We start from the raw sequence: 20,394 nt of genomic DNA on the forward strand, positions 1-20,394 counted from the left end.
GGCGATCAGCACCGGCGCCTCCGCCGCCGCTCCGTCCGGTGCGGCGGCGCCCAGCACCGGCGCCTCCGCCGCCGCTGCGTCAGGCGTGGCTGCGCCCAGCACCGGCGCCTCCGCCACCGCTGCGTCTGCCGCGCCCGCCACAGGCGCACCCGCCGCTGCAGCGTTAGGCGCTGCTGAGCCTGGTGATGGCGCGCCCGTCACCACCGCATCGGGCACCACCGGGCTGGCAGAGGTCGCTGCACCCGAGGATCCCGCACTCGCCGTCGCCGCCGCTGTTGCCGCCGAGGCCGCGGTCGCCTGGGCACCAGCCGACGAGCCGGCGATGGTGGAAGGGATGCTTGGGCGAGGAGCCCTAGCAACAAAGAGAAGGAGATTTCAGCGTAAAGCAGAGCACCGAGAATAAGGGGTGTAACCAGAATAATACTAACCCTGAAGCGCCGGGAACCCAGCATCTGCGGAGGCTCGACGACTGCTTCTGTTGCTGCCGCTATTGCTGCGGCTCCTGTTGTTGCTCCTGCTGTTGTTGCTGCTGCTGCTCCTGCCGCTGCTGCTGCTGCTGCCGGAGGGAGCTGTCTCTCGGCGGTGATGGTGGCGGCGCGATTGCCCCGGAGGATCCGCAAGGGCCGGAAGCCTGGGAGCTACCCTGGCCCGCGCCCCCAGCGGTCCTCTGACGCTTCGCGGCGGGCTCCGTGACTGGGGTCCCGTCGCCCCTGAGTAGCCTGCGCTGGCCTGCATCTCCCGACGACGCGCTGGGACTGCTCCGGACCTGGCTGGGGCCGCTTGTGGCGGCGCTGCCGGGCACGGCCTGCTTCCCCTTTGTAGTGGGAACGGACCCCACGGCGCTCGGATTAGCCTGGTCCCCGGACGCGCCAAGGATTCGGAGCCCACGGTTAGGGTCGCCTCCGGTCTGGCGTGGGGCCAGCCCACCGTCGTCAAGAGTTGGCAGAGTAGCCAGCACCGCCGTCCTCGCAGCGGGAGATGACGCCCTGGGGAAGGATCAGGTTCTCCGGGACGAAGATTTCTCCCGTCACCGCCCGCACCAAGACCTCCAGTGCTTCCTGGGTCAGGTCGCTCCCCTCTCCGCGGTGGGTTCTGCTGCAGTCGTTGAGGCCGGTGAAGCTCCAAGCGGGGCGCGGCCTCTGCTTCAGGGGGCGATCCGGCGCTTCAAGGAATCTTCGAGCACGTGCAACGAGGTGAGGCCGCTCTCCGCAAGCGACCTGATCTTGCCCAGCACGGAGTCGAAATCCGGCTGCAGGATCGGCTTGGCCCTCCAGGATGCACGGTCGGTGGCGGGTCCCTCGGTCGGCAGGGCGAGGCGCTCGTTAGCTTCGGTGGTGGCGATCATCCAATCCCTGCGCCACTCCTCCCACCTTCCGCCAGTGAGGCCGGGAATGTAAGGTGTCGGCAGGTCACTCCTTGTCTGGAAGTAATACGCCCCCACCTCATCCTTCGCCCTCCCGGACTTCACCAGTATGAAGAAATGGCGGAAGAGGATGACACAGGGCCGTACTGCCATGAACATCTCGTACAAATTGACGAAGATGGACGTCAGGAGGAGGGAGTGAGGTGTGAGGTGCTGAAGCTAGAGGCCGAAGTCTTCCAGCAGCAGCAGCAAGAACGAAGAGATCGGCAACCCCACGCCACAGGAGATGTGCGAGGTGAATAGCACGAATTCCCCAGCGCGGAGGTTGCCGAGGGGAACCGAGCCTATTCGGATCCCCCAGCCAGTCTCCTGTGGGCTCCACCCTAGCAAGCGGCGCACCGTGTTCAATTCTTCCTCGGTCTGGAACCGGTGGGGATGAACAAGGTATGCCATCTCTCTGTGGAGGTGAAGAACAATCTGCGTGGGGGAGCAAGGGGCAAGAAAAGCTCGAAGGCAAAGGGGCGCAAAGGTTGGAAGGAAGAATACGAATGCGGGAAAGTAATCGCGGTATGCGGTTCGCCCCATTATAAAGCCTGACTCAACCGGTGCGTCCCGGAACCGTCGCTGGAACCCAAGCGACGCCCTGCACCTGGTGTTAACCTCCGGTCCATGACAAGGGGGCCCAGGCCCATCTGTCAGGGAGAGCGGGTAACCAACAAAGGTGTGAAAAGGCGGGATCTGAAACGTCGCCCACGCGCGAAGCGAGGCGGAAGCTGAGCTGACGTGCGCGTATTAAGCGTTGGCGTGGCCGAGCTTTTCGGGAACTGCGCCGGTAGTAAATGTACCGTTTACTCCGGCCACAACAATGCCGAGCGTCGCGCGCGTGACTAGGTTAACCACTATGCGTGGGGGCCATGAGGTCAGTAAGCCGTTGCGATGTGATGAGGCAGCAAACAACCCGATGGATGGTCAAAGCCGGTCAAGACCCCTGCAGTAAGAAGCTTCAAGCTATGCAGAGTCAAAACGCAGTAGTGGCCCAACCTGCGGGTTCGTACCTCCCCCAAGGTGGGCCCGGGGGCCACTGTCGGTACCCCGTAAGAGGGATACCTACTATTACTGCGGCAAGGCAGGACCCGCGTAGTTATTCGTAACTGCGCGCAAAGGATGGAGTAGCCAGACTCCACGGGTCAGACTCTTTCCTCACCAGGCCAATGGCCCCGGACCCGTTCCCCACCTGGGGATGGGTCCGGAGACGCTACGTGTCCCTAAGGAAGGAAAGCTCCGAGCTGACAGCCGAGGCCTCGGACCCCCCATAGGGGTCCGGGACCTCCTGTGTCCATCCGGACCTCCCTTACCGCGTGGGGGTCCGGAGCCGCCACGTGTCCCGGAGGCACGGGCGCGGGCTCGTGCGCGAGTCTTCCGCTGGAAGACTCGCCCACCCACCGCATTTAATGCAGATGGTTGAGGCGTGCTCTGTCACCATGGCACACGAGACAGCCTTTGCAGGCCTCACTGTGCACCGCGTATTACCAAGGTACACAGTGCAGCCGCCTGTGCCACACCCGCGCAGAGCCCGTCTGCCGCATTAATTGGATACGACGGCACGGCACTTTTCCATCATGCCGCCTATGCCGCAAGCTACACGGCCCGTTCAGCTACGTGGCAGGCAACGCCGCTAGCTATGCCTGGCGCCGTTCCGACAAGACAGCGCCTGGACACGCTGAACGGGGAACTCTAGGAGCAAACAATGGAATCCAGGAGAGAGATCTCCTTCACCTGCGACGCCATAATTATGGACAGTACGTTATCTTGTACTACATCGTTGGGCCCACCTGTCGGGGTCCCAACGGCCATGTACGCGTCCCCTTGAGATATAAAAGGGAGGCGCTCGCTGTACACTACAAGCCCGAACGGACACACGACACACAAGTTCTCGCAGACTCTCTCGAGGCAAGGCAATACAACACACAGTGGACGTAGGGTATTACGCTCCGGCGGCCCGAAACACTCTAATCCTGCTGTGTTCATCGTGTTCTTGAGCGAGATTGAACTAGTCACTAGCTGACCCCCGAGTACTCACCCTCTGGGCTTAGGCGGGTGCCTTCCGCCACCCGGCTGTGGTTTGCCACACCACGACACGGATGTATCCACTTTGCTACCACATTAAATTCGAATACGGATACGGATATCCATGGATACGGATATCAGATAATTCGGATATCTGCTATCCGTTTCCCACCCTTAATTCGGCAGATTGATCACATGCATGCAAGCTCATGTCCATACACGTCCGATTGGACACGGGCAGATGGCAGCTTCTTATCAGGAGCCAGTTGGCCAACTTGGTCTGTGACCATTCCTGTTGCACCTTTCGTAGGAAGCAGCAGCATGGAGTCGAAATTACATGCCCGGCACGCCAAAATAGTTATGCATCGATCTCTATTGTCTACTCAATTCACTTTTAGTAGTGTGACTCCAATCATTTTTCGAAACATATGTGACTCCAATCATGGTTATGCATAAGAGATACATAATGGCCAAACTGATTTCAGTAAATACAAAATGTAAATCAGGACAGAGATGGCCAAATTTTGATGTCGATTTTTGCTTCCAATTTTTCGCGCTAGGTTTCTATATTTTTGTTCTCAAAATTTTGCCCCCAAAATTTGTTGTTCCATTTCTTCGTAAACTTTATTGTTTTAATATTTCAGAATAACATTTTCCTGATCTTTTGTTTCAGCTTTTTTTATCTTTGTAATATAAATTTGTTTGTATAATATTTTTTCCATAAGTTGTTATATACTCCTGTGTTGGTAAAGGAATTTGTTTTGAGTTTGTCTTTAAGTCAAACATTTTAAACTTTAACTATAAATAAATTCTTTTGGGTTGAGTTTAAAAATATGAAATTGATATAAGTAGATTTATCTTGAAATGTAGTTTCGTAAAAATATAGATTGACTATATTTTATATTTTTTATAGAAAAAAGATAGTGGTCAAAGTTGTTTTTAAGATCGTGTCGATGTCCGAAATGACTTGCTTTACCAACATGAATCGGGTATTTCTTTGTATAAAGCTATTTTTATTTTCATTCGCTAATTGGGTAGGTAGAGGTTTGGAAGAGACTCACCACAGTAGATCGTGTTTGGTAGAGCTCCACCTCTATGGGAGCTGATTCCTTTAGTGAAGTGATTCTGTGGCTGAAAGTGATTCTTTAGCATAAACTCTTAAAATCAAGATGGAGAATCACTTCACAGAATAAGAACCTACTTCATTTCAAGAGTCAGCAGAGAATCATTTCTCTCTAAAAATCTGTTTGGCAAAACACCTGCTGAGCTTACTAGAGAATTAGCTGCAGTAGCTCTGCCAAACACATCCTAACACTTCCCATCGATGTACCCCTTGGAGCTCCCCACAAGATGATTGGCCCTAACGTCCTAGGGTGTCTTACCTTTACTACTATTTCCCACAGTTTTTACGAATGAGCATTTTGCCTCATGGCCTCCTCTCCCGCTCACACACGCGTACTATAACAGCTCCAAATAATCTTGATGAAGGCCATAGCCTCTCAAGATAGCAATGCTGTTCTTAAGAGGGGCCCGACGGCCCGTGGAATTTCATTCTTTCTTGTTTCCATCTCGCACGAAGACTTGCAATTTCTACCTTTCATCTCTCATGCAATCTCAACGGCCTAATTTGCAACCGGAGTTAGCGGTCATACTCAAGCTTACCTGATGCTGCAAAGCATCCATAGCCCTTCAGTAAGCAGCTCAGATCAGAGCGATTCTCGATCTCATACAAGTACAGGCACAGCATACCACGCCATCAACACAAATTCACATTTGAACGAGCAACTACCGTGCGACATAACCAGCACAAGAAATCAAAGTAGCAGCGATATAGTGCCGCAGACCGAAAATCATCTATTCATCCAAACATGGCGAATTCCTTAAATCTACGGAGTTGGTTAATAAGGGAAAAGAGAACTTCAATCCTACCACATACCATTGTACCGCGGCTATATCAAGCGGCGAACCTAGGTGGCCACAAACGGCAGGGGTAACTTCATGTATGATTTATCTGATTGGGAACGCTACAAAATGAACATCCAAAATATTCTCAATTACACACAGAATGTGCTGATAGCCTGATTCCGATATGGCTTTTGCCTTCACAGGTCCCATCGCATGCGACTTGGCCTCAGCTTGCAGGTTCCGTGGCTGGCTCTGATGGGGCAGGTGCGGGTCTTTGTTGGAGGAGAGGAGAAAGCGCCTTCACAACAATGCTCATGTTGGGCCTGAACTCTGCTTCGTATTGCACACATAGAGCTGCCACTGCAGCGAGCTGCAGGTGAGTCAAAGAAATTATGTCAATAATTGCATGCTCATTAGGAAGTAGGATGCCTTTACTGAATGTAATATCACTCATAGAGACATGTGTCCAAGGGCGCGAAAGGGTGACCTTAGCAACTCCCTTTGGAGGGTATTCTCCCTTCAACCTGGGATCTACACATTGCTTGACCTTGTCTTCACTTAATCTTGGAGTAGCCTGAGTAAATATTGCACATAAAAGAAGTCAGACATGGATACTAACCCACCTTTTCTGACTCGGGTATTCTCACAAATCTTTAACCAGATACTTCTAACTTCTCAGTAAGATTTGGTGCCCAGATACTAATTGGTTGATGGAGGGATTGATTTATTTCTGTTTAGTTTTATCTGAGTAAACCAATTTCTGAAGTAACATCTATTTTGGAGAAACCATTTCAGGAGGGCAATAGCAGTATCCAGTCCTTGCTATCTCATTAATTACGACCATGATATAAAATAATGAAAAATAAACAACTTGCTACTGCACTTCATATCCATTCCAGCATTGTAAGCATTACTATCATCGGCCAAATTTATCACAATCATTCATATTCATATCCCGTAAATGGTGCATCACTTTCTCACTCCCCAATTTTTTCTACATTTTCTGCTTCAATTACACCAGTTGATACATAGAGCACCTGACAAGGGGGTAAAGATATTATACTGAGCAACACATAAGTAACCATTCTTCAACAGCCAGTTAGCAAAATAACTTACCCAAGTGACTAAACTTTGTTGTCCCCGAGGCATTGTGTGATCTACTGGTTTCCTACCAGTCAAAAGTTCTAAAAGGACTACACCAAAGCTGTAGACATCACTTTTCTGTGTCAGCTGGCCAGTCATAGCATATCTGTACCAAGTAGCGCCAAATTTAGAAAGGGAGCACGAAAAGCAGGGCTTCTAAAATTTCTTCAATTCATGCAAAGAATAAAAATACAAATTTTCACTGCAATGTTGCAACAGAAATCAATGATCTTGCTAGATTTATTTACTGAACCCTACCAATACTTGACGAAATAAAAGTTACAAAGCATTGAGCAATGAAGACTAAAATAATACGAACCAATGTGCTCAAGCAAAAATAAAAAAAAATAAATGTAACTTTGGTATTTGAACACCTCTAAAGAACAGACTGAAAACATACCAACCAATGTGCTCAAGCAAAAGAAACGTGCTACTAATGTCACCATCCTAGATAGCAAAAGAAAGTGAAATGATACATGAATGATGCATAGCCCATATTTTATTGTGGCTGCTATTGAAATCAAGAAAATGCAATGAAGTAGGAGGGAGCCTTTAGCCTCAAAATTTCATCAAGAAATTATGTGAGTAAATCCTATCATGTTAACATCGCATATAGTGAAAACAGCTACAACAATTGAATATCAGGATGCCGTACACCACACTTAAGTAGGTTGTTCACCAGCAAAATGATACTCCCTCCGTCCCACTATATTAGCATTCCAAGAATTCAAATTTTTTACCAATGTTAGCATTCCTAGAGCATGGGTCCCACACCCATCCTTATCCTCCCCTACCCACCTCGCATCTGCAGCCCGCTCGCCGCCGTCCCTTCTCGCTCCGACCGCCGCGTAGGGGCTCGCCGTGCTGCCCACCTCCCCTCCGCTCCGGCCGCCGCGCGGGGTCCGCCGCGCGACCCTCCTCCCGTCTCGCTCTGGCTGCCGCGCAGGGGCATGCCGTGCGGACCTCCTTCCCTCGTACTCCGGCCGCCGCGCGGGGTGTGTCGCGCCGCCCTCCTCCGTCTCGCTCTGGCTGCCGCGCAGGGGCCCGCCTTGCGGCCCTCCTCCCCTCATGCTCCGACCACTGCGCGGGGTGCTTCACGCCGCCCTCCTCCCGTCTCCCGTCGTGCTGGTGCGCCGACGGCGCGCGCCGCCGTGTTGGCTGGTCTGGTGAGGGGAGCACCGGCGGGAGGTGCGGCGATATCCCCGGGACCGGGAGTGGTGCCAGTGCCACTTGCTGTCGCACCCACCTTAGGGGCAAAAGCATCATTTCCTCCTGCTATTTTTCCTTTTGAATCCTTGGAATGCTAATATAGTGGGACGGAGGGAGTACTAACGTAAGCTTTGCAAAGGTTCCAGTTTCTTCTATAAGTGGAATAGGATATTCAACAGCATAAGGCAGATAGCATGTTCAGGTGGCTTGCCAGGAAGTTAGAATACATTATCTTGACACATATTGGTGTTGTTATTCAACATCCTTAAAATGAAATATTCACTCAAGCATGTATCCTGAAGGTTTTGGGGGCAAACCTAGAAGGCAGCTGGGTAGAATGTAGATACTTTTTGAAATATTGTTGATAAAAGTGAGACTACAGGCCCGAACTTTAGCAGAAGCTCAGGTTCAATACTTGATTGCACATGGAATTCAATATTTGCTGTCAGTTCAAGAAAACTATGATTACTCATTCTAATAAAATACCATTGCTGCGGTGAGTATATACCCAGTGTAGAAAAACAATCCCTATAGCGGTACCATAGAAGCAGCCATTGTATACAGATGAACATTCAAATAACTTCACAGCTGTGTCAACATATAATGAGAATGAGATACCCACTTTACAAGAGTGAAATTGATGCTAACATATAATGGGAAATCACTACTGAATACTGTAAAGGTTTAGACAAAATAACCTAGATATAGTCACTGCTTCAACAATATATTCGAGTTGTGAGTAGTTCTTTTGATATGGTAATGCTACAGATTAGACGTCCGATGTCTATTGATCGGTCGGACGCTTGACACATGTTGCAAGAGACAAGCACCAATGTTGTAATTATTGTTTCTTTATGTTTCGTAGTGGATGTTGCACGAAACATGGTGTCAATGTTGCGGTGGGAATCTCCATCCCCGAACCGGATGTCAGAATTACGTGTATACATATTTTTTTTCTGGTGTTGCAAGCATTGAATTCTGATGTTGCAACTATTATTTGTCAATGTTGCGACGGACCGTCCGATGAAAAAATTCTGCTTGGATGTCCGAGCGGTAGTAGTACCGCTTTTGATATGGAGTCATAAGCGATTTACAAGACACGCATAAAGGCAGCTAAGATCTGTCATAACATTATAAATAAGACTGGTCATCTACCTAAGCAAGGTCCAGCTTTGTTAGTTAAACTGATGGTTCCAAAAATGGTAAGGTATATATCTTTAGAAAAATGCTCCGTTAGACCCTTTTGAAATAACTAGCACACATGTCAAAGCAAATTAATTAATTAACTCAATCACAATTATAAAATTATTTGAAGTCTTTGGACCTGCCCGGACCTGGCCCTACCCAGCACAACCCATGCCCAACTAAATACTGATTGAATTGAGAACGGATGTGCCCTGCCATTTCATTTCCTGGTGGCATATTCGATCCTTGGTGCGATCAGTGAAGCCATAGAGCAGTGCAAGTGACCAATCTCAGTGGAGCCAAATGAAGGACAGCTGAAGCCGAGGATGTGGTAAGAGGAAGTGCTTGTGGCGAGCTCGTAAACCAGCAGAGCTCCGTGTTGATGTTGCCCACAACTAAGGAATACATCGCCTGGAAATGAAATTAGCCGGCACCTCCGTTCTTGATCCAATCAGATTCAATTGGGCATGTGTTAGGCTCAATACGGGCAGGAAGGGCTGGGCTGTTGCTAAACCCAAGACTAAAATAATTAATAAAATGTATATTGATTAATTGTTTTTACTTTTACTTTGAGATGTGTTCTAGTTTTTAAAAGGGTTTACTGGAGCAAAAAATCAGATCTTTATACCAGCAAGTGCAAGTCTTACAAGTACATAGATGACAAGTAGGGAAGTGAAGGTGGCCCTAGGTTTTTGTTTGTAGCTACGTACATAAATGATTGTGAGCGACAAAAGTGACCCTAGGTTTACTAGCATGTGATAGAGTTACACATACATTCACCTTGGGTTAAACTCCTGCCCCCCCCCCCCCCTCCCCCTCCCCCTCCCCCAAAATAGTCCGATTTTTCCTGACTTGATTCATAGGACCAGGTACGGGTCACATAATATTTTTAGTAGGAAAAAAATCCTTGTAACCATGGTACACATCAATAATTTTCTGTTCAACAGAATGAAGAGTACTGGTTAGGGTAGCAATTATCTTTAGATGGAGGCCACAAATCATGGGTTTGCAATATGATTTTTTTTATAAGAAAAAAATGTCCCTTTCATCTGCTGGTGTGCGTATGTGCTTCTTAACTGCCACAGAATGACTTTGAACCATGATAACTTATGTAACAGAACTAGCTGACTTTTCATCAATAGCAATCAACCAGATGAGCATGGGAAAATATAATAGCAAATAATATGAACATATTCAATCACTGAATAAAATCATTAAGGAAGCAGTAGGGATTGACCAAACTCAAACAAATGCTACCATATTAGAGTTGGCTCAAGAGATATGAATTCCGACAACCATAACTGAGATGATAAAACTACAGTTGAGTAGCATTAAGGAAAGAATAGATGTGCTAGGCAGTAAAGCATTATTATTAACTAGGGTATAGAAAATTACTCTGGTGCATGATATCCAAAAGTTCCCAATACACGAGTTGAATGGAGGCGAGCTGCCATATCTGGTGCTTGGTTCAAAAGATTGAAGTCCGCAATTTTTGCCTTGAAATCCTCAAACAGCAGTACATTGCTTGATCTGATGTCCCGATGGATGATTGAGGGCTGAACCTTTTCGTGCAGATATTCTATACCTTTTGCAGCCTCAATAGCAATTTTGACCCTTTGCATCCAGTCAAGCACAGGCCCAGGCTGTGCACCCTGGACGCCTTTTCTTCCTGTTGTATAAAGGAATATGATGCAGGTCCATTACAGATGAGCATGACATCCTAAAGAATATCGTTATATACATGTAGCATGAAAAGGATACCAGATGCTTAATGCCTTACCATGCAAAACATCATGAAGAGAACCCATGGTTGCAAATCCATATGCTAGTATACGGTAATTTCCCTCCACACAGTAACCCAACATCTCAACAAGATTTTCATGTTTTAGCTTTGATGCCAGTGAGACCTGCGACACAGAAACATACGTACATTTTTTTTCATCCTTTCCATTCTGATATTATCATCTAGGTATGAGGAATATGAACAGAAAAGGCAAGAAGCTTATGTCCTGTGGCCACTCACCTGTTTCAAGAACTCATCATTAGGTTCATTTTCAGATGCATCAAGTTTTTTAACAGCTGCTTGCCTCCCATCATCCAAAGTGGCATGATATACTCGTCCATAAGATCCTTCACCAATCAGAGCACTGGATCCAAAATTATCAGTCTTTTCTTTCAAGTCATCCAATGATAAGTCAGGGACATCAATTGTAGGAGGGGAAATCTCTGGCTCAGGTTGACTAACAGGAGGCTTTGAAGACTTCTGCTTCGCTGAAAAGATAAAAAACTAAATCAGTAAATAATCAACATGTAAATGATGTGGATAATGCACCAGAACCTTAACATGTAGCAGAACACCTTGGAAACATCCTTTTAAATAGAGTAGCAAGGAGTCGCATATGAGACAAGAAATATACTTTGGAAAACAAGGAAGTCATAAAAGACATGTATTATGAGTAGCGTGTGAATTTGGGCCCTTTAAAAAAAAAGGGTCCATTTGCATAGCCCAAAGGCCAAAAGTAGTGTGTATGACATAAAAACAAGGAATGGTGCCCAACACTTCTTCATCTACCTACCTAAACAATGGTACATTATATAAGAGTGCAAAAACTTAATACATGAAACATTAAAAATATTTGGAGTGCATACATTTGATATGAGAACAACCATTATGGTAATTTGATCTGCATAAATTTGATTTTTATATAAAAACATCATGATGATATTCTTGCATAATCAAGTTGCTAACTAGTGTCCAAAATAATATCTGAATCTACCTTATCTGTATGTGCATCCAGCAACAATCTGAATCATATTAAAAACTGGAAACTTTTGGTGAATGGACAGAAAAAATGCTCTCAGAAAAGAAAAACAAAGTTCCAAAGTAAGCAACGTACGGTCTATCTTATTGCTCTGAACTTTGGATTGCTCCTTGCCACGGCCATCTTCCTCGTCATCAACTTGGCAGTTACAACATAACCACTGCCTCATACCGCCGTCCCGTCACCTCTCACCCCTTCAGTACATGCATCAAAACCCAAAAGGGCGTTAGCCATAAATAGTAACTTCAGAAATAAGGCATTCCCTCGTACACAACGTGCAATCAATCAGCAAATGGGTACAAGCGTACACAACACCTGTTCCCCACCCGTCCTTCACTCAACACACCAAGTAGCATGAAGGCTTCACCTCTTTGATATGAGAACGAACATTTCTTATTAAGGCGAACTAAAAAATTTGTTCACATGAACAGGACGCCGATAGTACCAGCTGCTCTGAAAATAACTTGAATAAAGCAAGTACCGTCTCCTTTATTTCTCTTTTAGGGGAGCTCGGGGCTATCCATTTCAGATATTATTATCGAGGCGAGTGAGTGCAGGAACGCGGGTCGCTTTCAGCCAGCCTTTTCCAGAAGCGCGTGGAGGGGAGCACATCCCCTGATAGAAGAGATTCTAACAAAAATTCCCCTACCCGGCGACCCAGTGCCCGCGCTATCGCCAGGCGGCGGTCTTCGTGGTTTCCACCCATCCCCCCAAAGCAATCGGAGAAGGAAAACTGCTCCGCCACGCAGCAACCAAGCAAGCAAATCCAGCAACCCCGGACGGGGATTGGACTGGACTCGACTCGACTCATGGACTGGAGGAGCATCCGCGCATCCGCCCCGAGTTAGGAAGACTCGGGTTCCAAACTAATCCCAATCACAGCAAGGGAAGAGATAGCAATCCTCTCGGACTAAACTAATCCCAATAAAAGCAAACAATCAACCAGAGGAAGAAGCTCGGTAGGGCTTCCTTACCGGCGAGGGCGAGACCAACCGAAGCCCGGTCGGAGGGACGGATCCTTCCCTTCCGCGACGGCGGCGGCGGAGGAGGACGGAGCAGGAGGACGGCGCGCTGCCGATGCGTGCTCGAGTGAACTGGGGGGGGGGGGGGGGGGGGGGGGGTGGAGCGGGGCGGAAGTAGGGGTGCGACCGCGGTGTGACGCGGCGGGACCACCGCAGACCAGACAAGCGGGCGAGCCGGCCGGAACTCAAGTGTCCTGCCCCAGTTTTTTCCTTTCCTTTCTTTTATCTTTGGACGGCGGAAGAGGAGAGCCTTCGATCGGCGGCCCCACCGGTACGGTAGGGATGTAAACGGATCAAATACGGATAGATATTATTGATATCGTATTTGTTTTTATATTTTTGTTCGAATACGGAGTCGAATATGAATAGTGCTAGTTTTTGCCGGATAAGATTGCAATGGAGGTCGGCATCATAAAAATGTAACTTATGAGTATTCGGATACAGATTGGTTACGGATATTGAATACTCGGAAACAGATTCAGACGGATAAAAACTCTTCCAAAACAGATCGAATTCGAATACAGTCGGAAAATATACGTATCATTTACATCCCTACGCACTGGCCAATGGCCATATGGGCGCCACAGCCCAGCCCGGCCCAGCACTATTAGTTCGTGCCGGCTGTACCATGGGCTGAGGTCTCCGTGCAGGCATGGCATAAAGGCCTGTTACCTGTACTGGGCTGGTCTGATATCGCATCCTGACTTTGCAGGCCGTGCCCACCTGTGGCCCGGCTACCTATCCACCACTCCATCTACCTAGGGTTGTCTTAAAATTTCAAATTTCTTAAAATTTCAAATTTGACTAGGAATGTACTGGAATCTTAACGGTTAACACATTCTCGTATTTGGATATTCACATTTACAATTTCACATACACAAAAACACTTTCACAGTCACATACACAGGAGCACATTCACAATCAAACATTCACAAATTTGAACAGGACAACATTTATTAACTCGAGCTATTTTTTGTTGTCTTATTAAAAATCTTTGTAAGTAAAAACCTTACATCTATGTGAGAAAATCCCACAAAGGAAAAAAAGTACAAACAGCTCTAATGTGTTCAAGTTCAGTACACATTACACAGATTCAAGATACAAGGTCTCAGAAGATTCTTCAAGTTCTGGATCCTCCATTTCATGTTATAGGCTTGCATCTCCTTGCTCCCAATCCATCACTATAGCCAACATCTCCACCATTTCATATTGTTTCTCCTGGGCTTCCATTTGTTTCTTGAATAAGTGGCTGGAATCGGTTTTTCTTGCAAGTGGCGGCGATTTGAGATATTTTTTTGCTATTTTGGTTGGATTTTAAGATGAGATTTTTCTTGAATAAGTGGCTAGAATCAGTTTTTCTTGCAAGTGGCAATTTGAGATTTGTTTAGCTATTTTGGTTGGATTTTAAGATGAGAGTGAGCTGGATGCCCTTATGTTTCAATATTTCTGCAGTAGAAAAAATTTAATGGTATTTACCACTGCCACGGAATTGGTAATTAAAAAATTTCCCGAATCTACTCACATTGCTTACTTATTTGATGCACTTGCTAGTTCACGGGAATCAATTCTCCGGTGTAATGTCCAGTTAACCAAGGATGTGTTTTTGTATTTGTCTTCCAAAAATAAAGATGGACAACCGTACCTGAGATTTGTCCAGGTTGATATATACAGTGAAATGTTGGTTTGAAGGGCACGGGTATACTTGTCCTAAAATTATATTTTCTTACCTATTTGAGTAGGAAATATTATTATAAGAGCTATAATGTTCAGTAGCAAATAAACATGTTTGAAGAGTGTCTTTCAGCAAAAACATTCCTTTTTAATATATCGTATGGTAAAAGTCATGTTCGAAGAGTGTGTAGCAGCCAATTTTGCTTTTCCAAATTAGCTTGCACCCCACTCCTCGTACTACCATTCCATCCATCGCATGTGGGCTTTGTTAGGGTTAATTAGATTAATTAATTAATGATCAATTAGGATAATCACGTCATTAGCAAATGCTAATGACATGATACCCCTTCAGAAGGTTACGTTGGACACAAGACACCCTTTGGGGAATAGGCACCCCTTCGGCCATGGCAACTGCCCTTGGGCTTGTATATATATCTTACACACTGTACAATAGATTAATCAATCCCAACAGATTAATCAATCCATTCAGTCACTTTTGACATTTATTTTCCTTTCACACGTTATCACGTACGCGACTGCTCTGTCCACCACTGAAGTTGTAGGCAGAGAGAAGGGAAGGAAGAGAGTTCACTGGAATTTCTCGCCAGAATTGCTGTTCTTCCCGGTACTGTTCTTCCCCAAGGTAGGAAATGGCGACCACCCCTGTTCCCTCCATGAACGCGATGGTGGACAACATCATTGACGCCGTCGAGTCGGCCATCACCCGCAGCAACGCCCCTGGTCGTCCTCCATGATTCATGCTGCAGAGCGCCATCCGTCGTGCCCTCCGCGACATCAACAACCGCTGCGCGCCGCTCCGCCGTTCGTTGCCGAGTTCACCGTCGCTGCAGTTCGCTCCAGGCGCCTGCCCGACGCATGGTGCCGCCATGTTCGTTAGTCGCCTGGGAGCGCCGCTGTCGTCGCTGCCGAGGCCGCCAACGCCTCACCCATCCGCGCTGCCGATGCCGTTGTTGACGCGGCCACCACCAGCACCGCCCGCCATCACTCAGCACTAGAACGGAGCTGGTGGACTCATGGCTGGACGCCGTGACGCCCCTCCAGTCCTCAACCGCGACGCCGGAGCGGATGCGTGGCCACCGGGATTAGCCTACGACCTCAATGTCGCGATTCCTCCGACGACTCCGCCATCTGGGAGCTCCTACGCCGACGTGGCGGCCGACAGCCGCCCGCATTATCGTCGACTCCCGAACGATGCCGCCCTCAGGGATGGCTTCATCTCCTCCCCGGCCGGAGGGGAGGCGGCCACCCACCGCTGAAGGCATAGAAGGGGCCAGTGGGGGCGGATTCGTCGCTCCCGGCTCGCCAGGAATGGGCGGCACCTCGCCGTCCGGCCTCCATGGCAGGCGCTCGCTTGTGCCGGCCTTGAGAGGATGGAGGGAGGGACAACAGGCAGTAATCGGCGGCGGCACAATAAAGCAAATCGGAGGCGGTGGTGGCGGGTCGGCGATCGGCGGCGGTGTGGCGGGCCGGCGACCGGTGGCGGCGGTTGGGTCAGGGGGCGGTTAGGGTTTCCAACCCTAACCGTCACCCTTTTATAGGGCCGCGTCGGCGCTTTGGGCCGGGCCGCTGGGTCATGTGCGTCTGGCTGCTGGGCCGCGCGCTAGGCCGGGCCACGACCGGCTGCTACGCCTGGCCGCTAGACCACGCGCCCGGCTGCTCTGCCTAGCTGCTGTTCCTGTTATTTTTTTTCTTTTTCTTTTCTTTCACAATCAGAATAGTACTTTTTATTATCATATGACTTAGCTAATTTAGTTTATGCAAGAACATCTGTTTCTTTGTATTGTACATACTATTGCTTTGTACCTGCTACATATTGTTGTGTATATATTTGTGGTTGGAATCTAGTTCATATATACATTGCAGTTGAATATTCTATGATTATATGTATTGTTTATGCAATTAATTTTATTTTTCACCATACACATATTACATTTGTGATTTTGTTATAATTTTCTGGAATATATTAGTGCATCCAAACCCCTTATTTTTGCAGTAATTTATAATTAAAATTGTAATTATATCATAGAATTGGGTATGTTGGTGCTCCCACAACCACTTTTGCACAACATACATGCTACATTAGTAAGCAATTTAGATAACATCTAACAAAGTTATCCTTGAAATTGTATAATTACACTAGGATCAAAATTGCAATACAATATATCTTGTTTATTTTGGTTAATGAACACAAGGCAATGGAGACTAAGGCATTGGTTGTGTTTAATTCATGTATGAATTATTCTGCCCAGAGACCATGCCTTAGCAATGATTCAATCACCCATTACTGAGAGGTCTGCATCCTGTTTTTCAAAAACTTGATGATTACTTACAACGTGTTTTAACCAAAATAAAGGTTTTGGATAGTAGTAAATGGTTTAAATCTTAGTAACGATTACCATTTTTTCAACATTTATGATTTGTTGTTTCGGTATAAATCTACAGTATTTCAAAACTATGATAGGATATAGTTCTTTTACCAATATATTACAACATTGCCATGTTAAATTTACCATAAGGTAAATTAGCTAATCCATAGTTGTCCACGTAGGATTGTTGACGGTCCTTAAGTCAGAAATAAAACCGTCAAATCCAGCATCTTTTCATAATATTCAAACACCAAAAGTAGTTATAGGGCTTATTTCTAACCATTTCTACGAGTTTTGGTGATTCTTGGATTACAGGCACCCATGCACAAAATAAGGCAAAAACAGACAAAAGACGCGACACAATTACACAAAATACCCAACCCTGCGTCACACTTAAAAAGATGGCCCACAAAACAGGGCAAACTGATGAACGAAGCCCCGGCACTGACGTATACTCAAGGGGGCCCACTTACCAGTCGCCCTGCAAAGGACGGTGGCCAAAGGCGGCAGAGTGGGGCCCACCGAACCCCAGGTTCGGCCGAACCTGGATGCGTTCCCGGCCGCCACAGCGTTGGAAGGAAGGTTGCCACTGCCTTGCTGAAGTCGGTTACCAGCGTTCCCATCTCACCCGAGAACCGACCTCTCCACACAATAAATGGAGCCTCCACACACCGTCTCAAGGCATTCATTCATCCCATCACATACACAAGCAGAAGGAGTAGTAGTAGGACTCCACTTGTATCATTAGAGTAGGAAAATGTGTGAGGTGGAGGATCGGAGAAGAGCCGGACATGTCGGCCTCTCTTGGTCTTGTACTTCGGAGTTCATCTTCTGTTAAGTTCTTGGTTCAATATTCTTAAATTAATCATTTGTTTATGGGTTCATCGTCTGTTCTCATAATGGATGCTCTGGTAGAGGGCTCCTGATAAAGACGGGTAACCCTGCGCAACGCTAGAGTAAGTAGTCGAAGGCTTAAGCGTGGTGCTTAGGTCCTAGATTGCCTTTGTTTGCCTCGTGCTCCACAGTATTGCAGTGTAGACCGCAGGTGGTCATAGCCCTGTCAGTCCGCTACGAAGCTGCTTCGTGGTTAGTGTACTCCCCCCAGTCCGAGTACGGCGTAGAGCCACAGGCCGGAGGTCCCTAACAGTACCTGGGTCAGACCGGTGCCTGAAGTAAACAAGTGACGACCATAAATTTACCTTGCCTTGATCCTTAACCTTAGATAAACCACACTACCGGAAGCTTTCCTACTTCTAGTTCTCCTGGGTTAAGCTAGCTAAAAGATCGTTACACCACCGTTCCCTGTGAAATTACGATACCCTGAATACTCTTCGGGTGAAGTGCTACAATGATATTCTCCGTGCGCTTGCGGATCTTATCTGTGATCGTTATGAAATACCAACAAGGATCATGGCCACTAAGGAGTTCGGTGAACTCGCGTTAGATGGTAGTAATTACCCTATATGGGCTTCTGATATCAAGATATCGCTTGCATCTCGTGGTCTTTTGGCTACAATTTAGGGACCCCAAGATGGGGTTGTTGTGCAAGACAATCAAATCTATATTGCCTCAGCTTTACTATGTTTTTATATTCATAAAGATTTGAAAGTAGAATATATTATGACGGAAAATCCTCATGAATTATGGAAGTCTCTTAAAGAGAGATATGAACAGCAACAGGAACTCATTTGGCCTGAGGCTATGTCAGACCCGAGACAGCGGTACTGCTTATAGACATAGAATGTTCTAGAGTAAGGGATAGCTCATGGATGTACCTTACCTCTTTTGTAACTATCCGAATAGGCATAGAACTAGCTGCAGTACAAAGGAAACTACCCGATTGTGTTGTAGTAGGACTCCAACTGTACTCGGCTAGGACTTTCCATGTAACCATGTCCCCCAGATATATAAGGGCGGGCAGGGACCCCCTCCAAACAATCATCAACACCTAAGGCAATACAAACCACACAGGACGTAGGGTATTACGCAAACTCGCGGCCCGAAAATGTCTAAATCTTTGTGTTCCTTGTACCATTGAGTTCTAGAGCAGTCGATCCCTACCTACAAACCCTACTGCTAAGGGTATCCCTGAGAAGGCTTGGCGGTAAACACCGATAGCTGGCTCGCCAGGTAGGGGCTTCAGCGAGTTCACCAACGAATTGGATGGCCGGATCAAGCAACGCCAATAGCGTGCCAGAGGGCACGACTTTCGTTTTTGGTTCCTGAGCTTGCACGGCTAATGGAATGGGAGGCTTTTCCAGCCACGTTGTCACGCATAACTCACCTAAATCGAAAACCCGCTCCCAACTCGCCGGCATCCGTGAGTCCGCGGATCTCGACGAGAAAAGAGTTCCACCCGAACTCGACTCGGACAACCCAGGAAACGTGACAACTCAAAACCAAACTCTTGGTTTGGTCGAGTTCGACACAAATTCTGATTCCGAAAAGCCTTACTTTTCCAAAACTCTTGGAAAATACCTGGCTCATCTGAAGACAATTAAACACACTAAGATCAAAAACTCAGAACTACTCGCCGGAGTAGATCAAGTTTCACGATCAATTGAGGGCTGCATCAAACTTGCAGAAACCGCTCTCAGCTCATCTGCGCCTCAGCAAAACCGTAAAGCACTAAACCCGCCACAGAAGAGGTAGGGCGACATGCTCTCAGGGATCGATCAGGCAAATTCAAAGCTTGCTAACTGCATTAAGGTGGCTGAAAGCACTCTGCAAAACAAAGAGCAGAAATCGGGAGGAGGAATCTGCGGGGGAGCTGGTGAGACAAACCCTCGGCTTGTTCGGATGGGACCGTCTATCTCCAGGATACCTCAAAGCCCTTCACCGAAACCTGCTCACACTCGGACTCCGAAACTAGTTGAGTCCAAGTTCGATCAGTACTTTGATCGCTTCATGAACGGTCTCGAGAACTTTGAACCATTTGACGATCTTGAAGAGTGGTCAGACAATGTCGAGTTGTTCATGGACGCCATGGCCAAACCAACCGAGCATGCCGACGCTCTTTGGGAACTGGCCAAGCTTAAAAAAGAAAAGCCAAGGCCCCAGAACAATCTAGCGACTCAATCTATGACAAACCCTGGATTAAGAAGCCTGAAGGGCTAACTCCTACTCAATCATGGCTACACTGGATGAACGAGAACGCCCTCCGTGTAGAGATGGGCATACCGCTTCTCGCTCACCCAAAGCATACATACTCAAAAATCGGTGGGCTAACCGACTCCGAATCCGAGTACTACTCCTACCCGGAGGAACAACTGGACGACCTAATCCAGTATAGTAAACAAGTCGAGTCCAACTCGGTTAAGAACCTCAAGTCTGATCAGGACTCCCTCCCTAACCTGATTATATATGCAATGCCGCAAGGACGGACAGTGCACCTCAGGAAGGCACAAGATTCCAACGCTTTTGCCTCACAGCTAGCGGATCTGCCCTACCAACAGAGCACTCCTTTAGACCCATCCTCAAGCAAACAAGACCAAGAAGTTCAAGACCTCTGCCGTGAAATCCTCATGGTTCGTATCGCCGAAGAACCTGAGGGCGATCCCACGGAGCGTCTCAGCCTCGATGACTACAATTCTAATGATTTCAACGAGTACCTTTCCGAC

At 47.5% G+C, this 20,394-nt stretch overlaps 1 protein-coding gene across 2 annotated transcripts; it reads right to left on the reverse strand.

The window, feature by feature from the left end:
* Positions 1-5,239: 5,239 nt before the first annotated feature.
* On the reverse strand, positions 5,240-12,916 carry LOC120659879 (PTI1-like tyrosine-protein kinase 1). 2 transcript variants are annotated; one of them, XM_039938142.1, is made up of 8 exons: positions 12,669-12,916; positions 11,770-11,888; positions 10,896-11,143; positions 10,653-10,779; positions 10,268-10,541; positions 6,452-6,584; positions 5,823-5,909; positions 5,240-5,705 (listed from the first exon to the last, which is right to left on the reverse strand). In XM_039938142.1, exons 2-8 carry the CDS (start codon positions 11,861-11,863, stop codon positions 5,562-5,564), a joined length of 1,107 nt encoding a protein of 368 aa, XP_039794076.1. In that variant the 5' UTR covers positions 11,864-11,888; positions 12,669-12,916; the 3' UTR covers positions 5,240-5,561. The 2 variants fall into 2 exon arrangements, with proteins under 2 accessions (XP_039794076.1, XP_039794077.1); XM_039938143.1 differs by lacking the exons at positions 5,240-5,705; positions 5,823-5,909 and adding an exon at positions 6,192-6,372 and having other exon boundaries at positions 12,669-12,823.
* Positions 12,917-20,394: the final 7,478 nt, after the last annotated feature.

This window comes from Panicum virgatum, chromosome 2N, assembly GCF_016808335.1.
Source record: "Panicum virgatum strain AP13 chromosome 2N, P.virgatum_v5, whole genome shotgun sequence".
Classification (NCBI taxonomy): Eukaryota; Viridiplantae; Streptophyta; class Magnoliopsida; order Poales; family Poaceae; genus Panicum; species Panicum virgatum.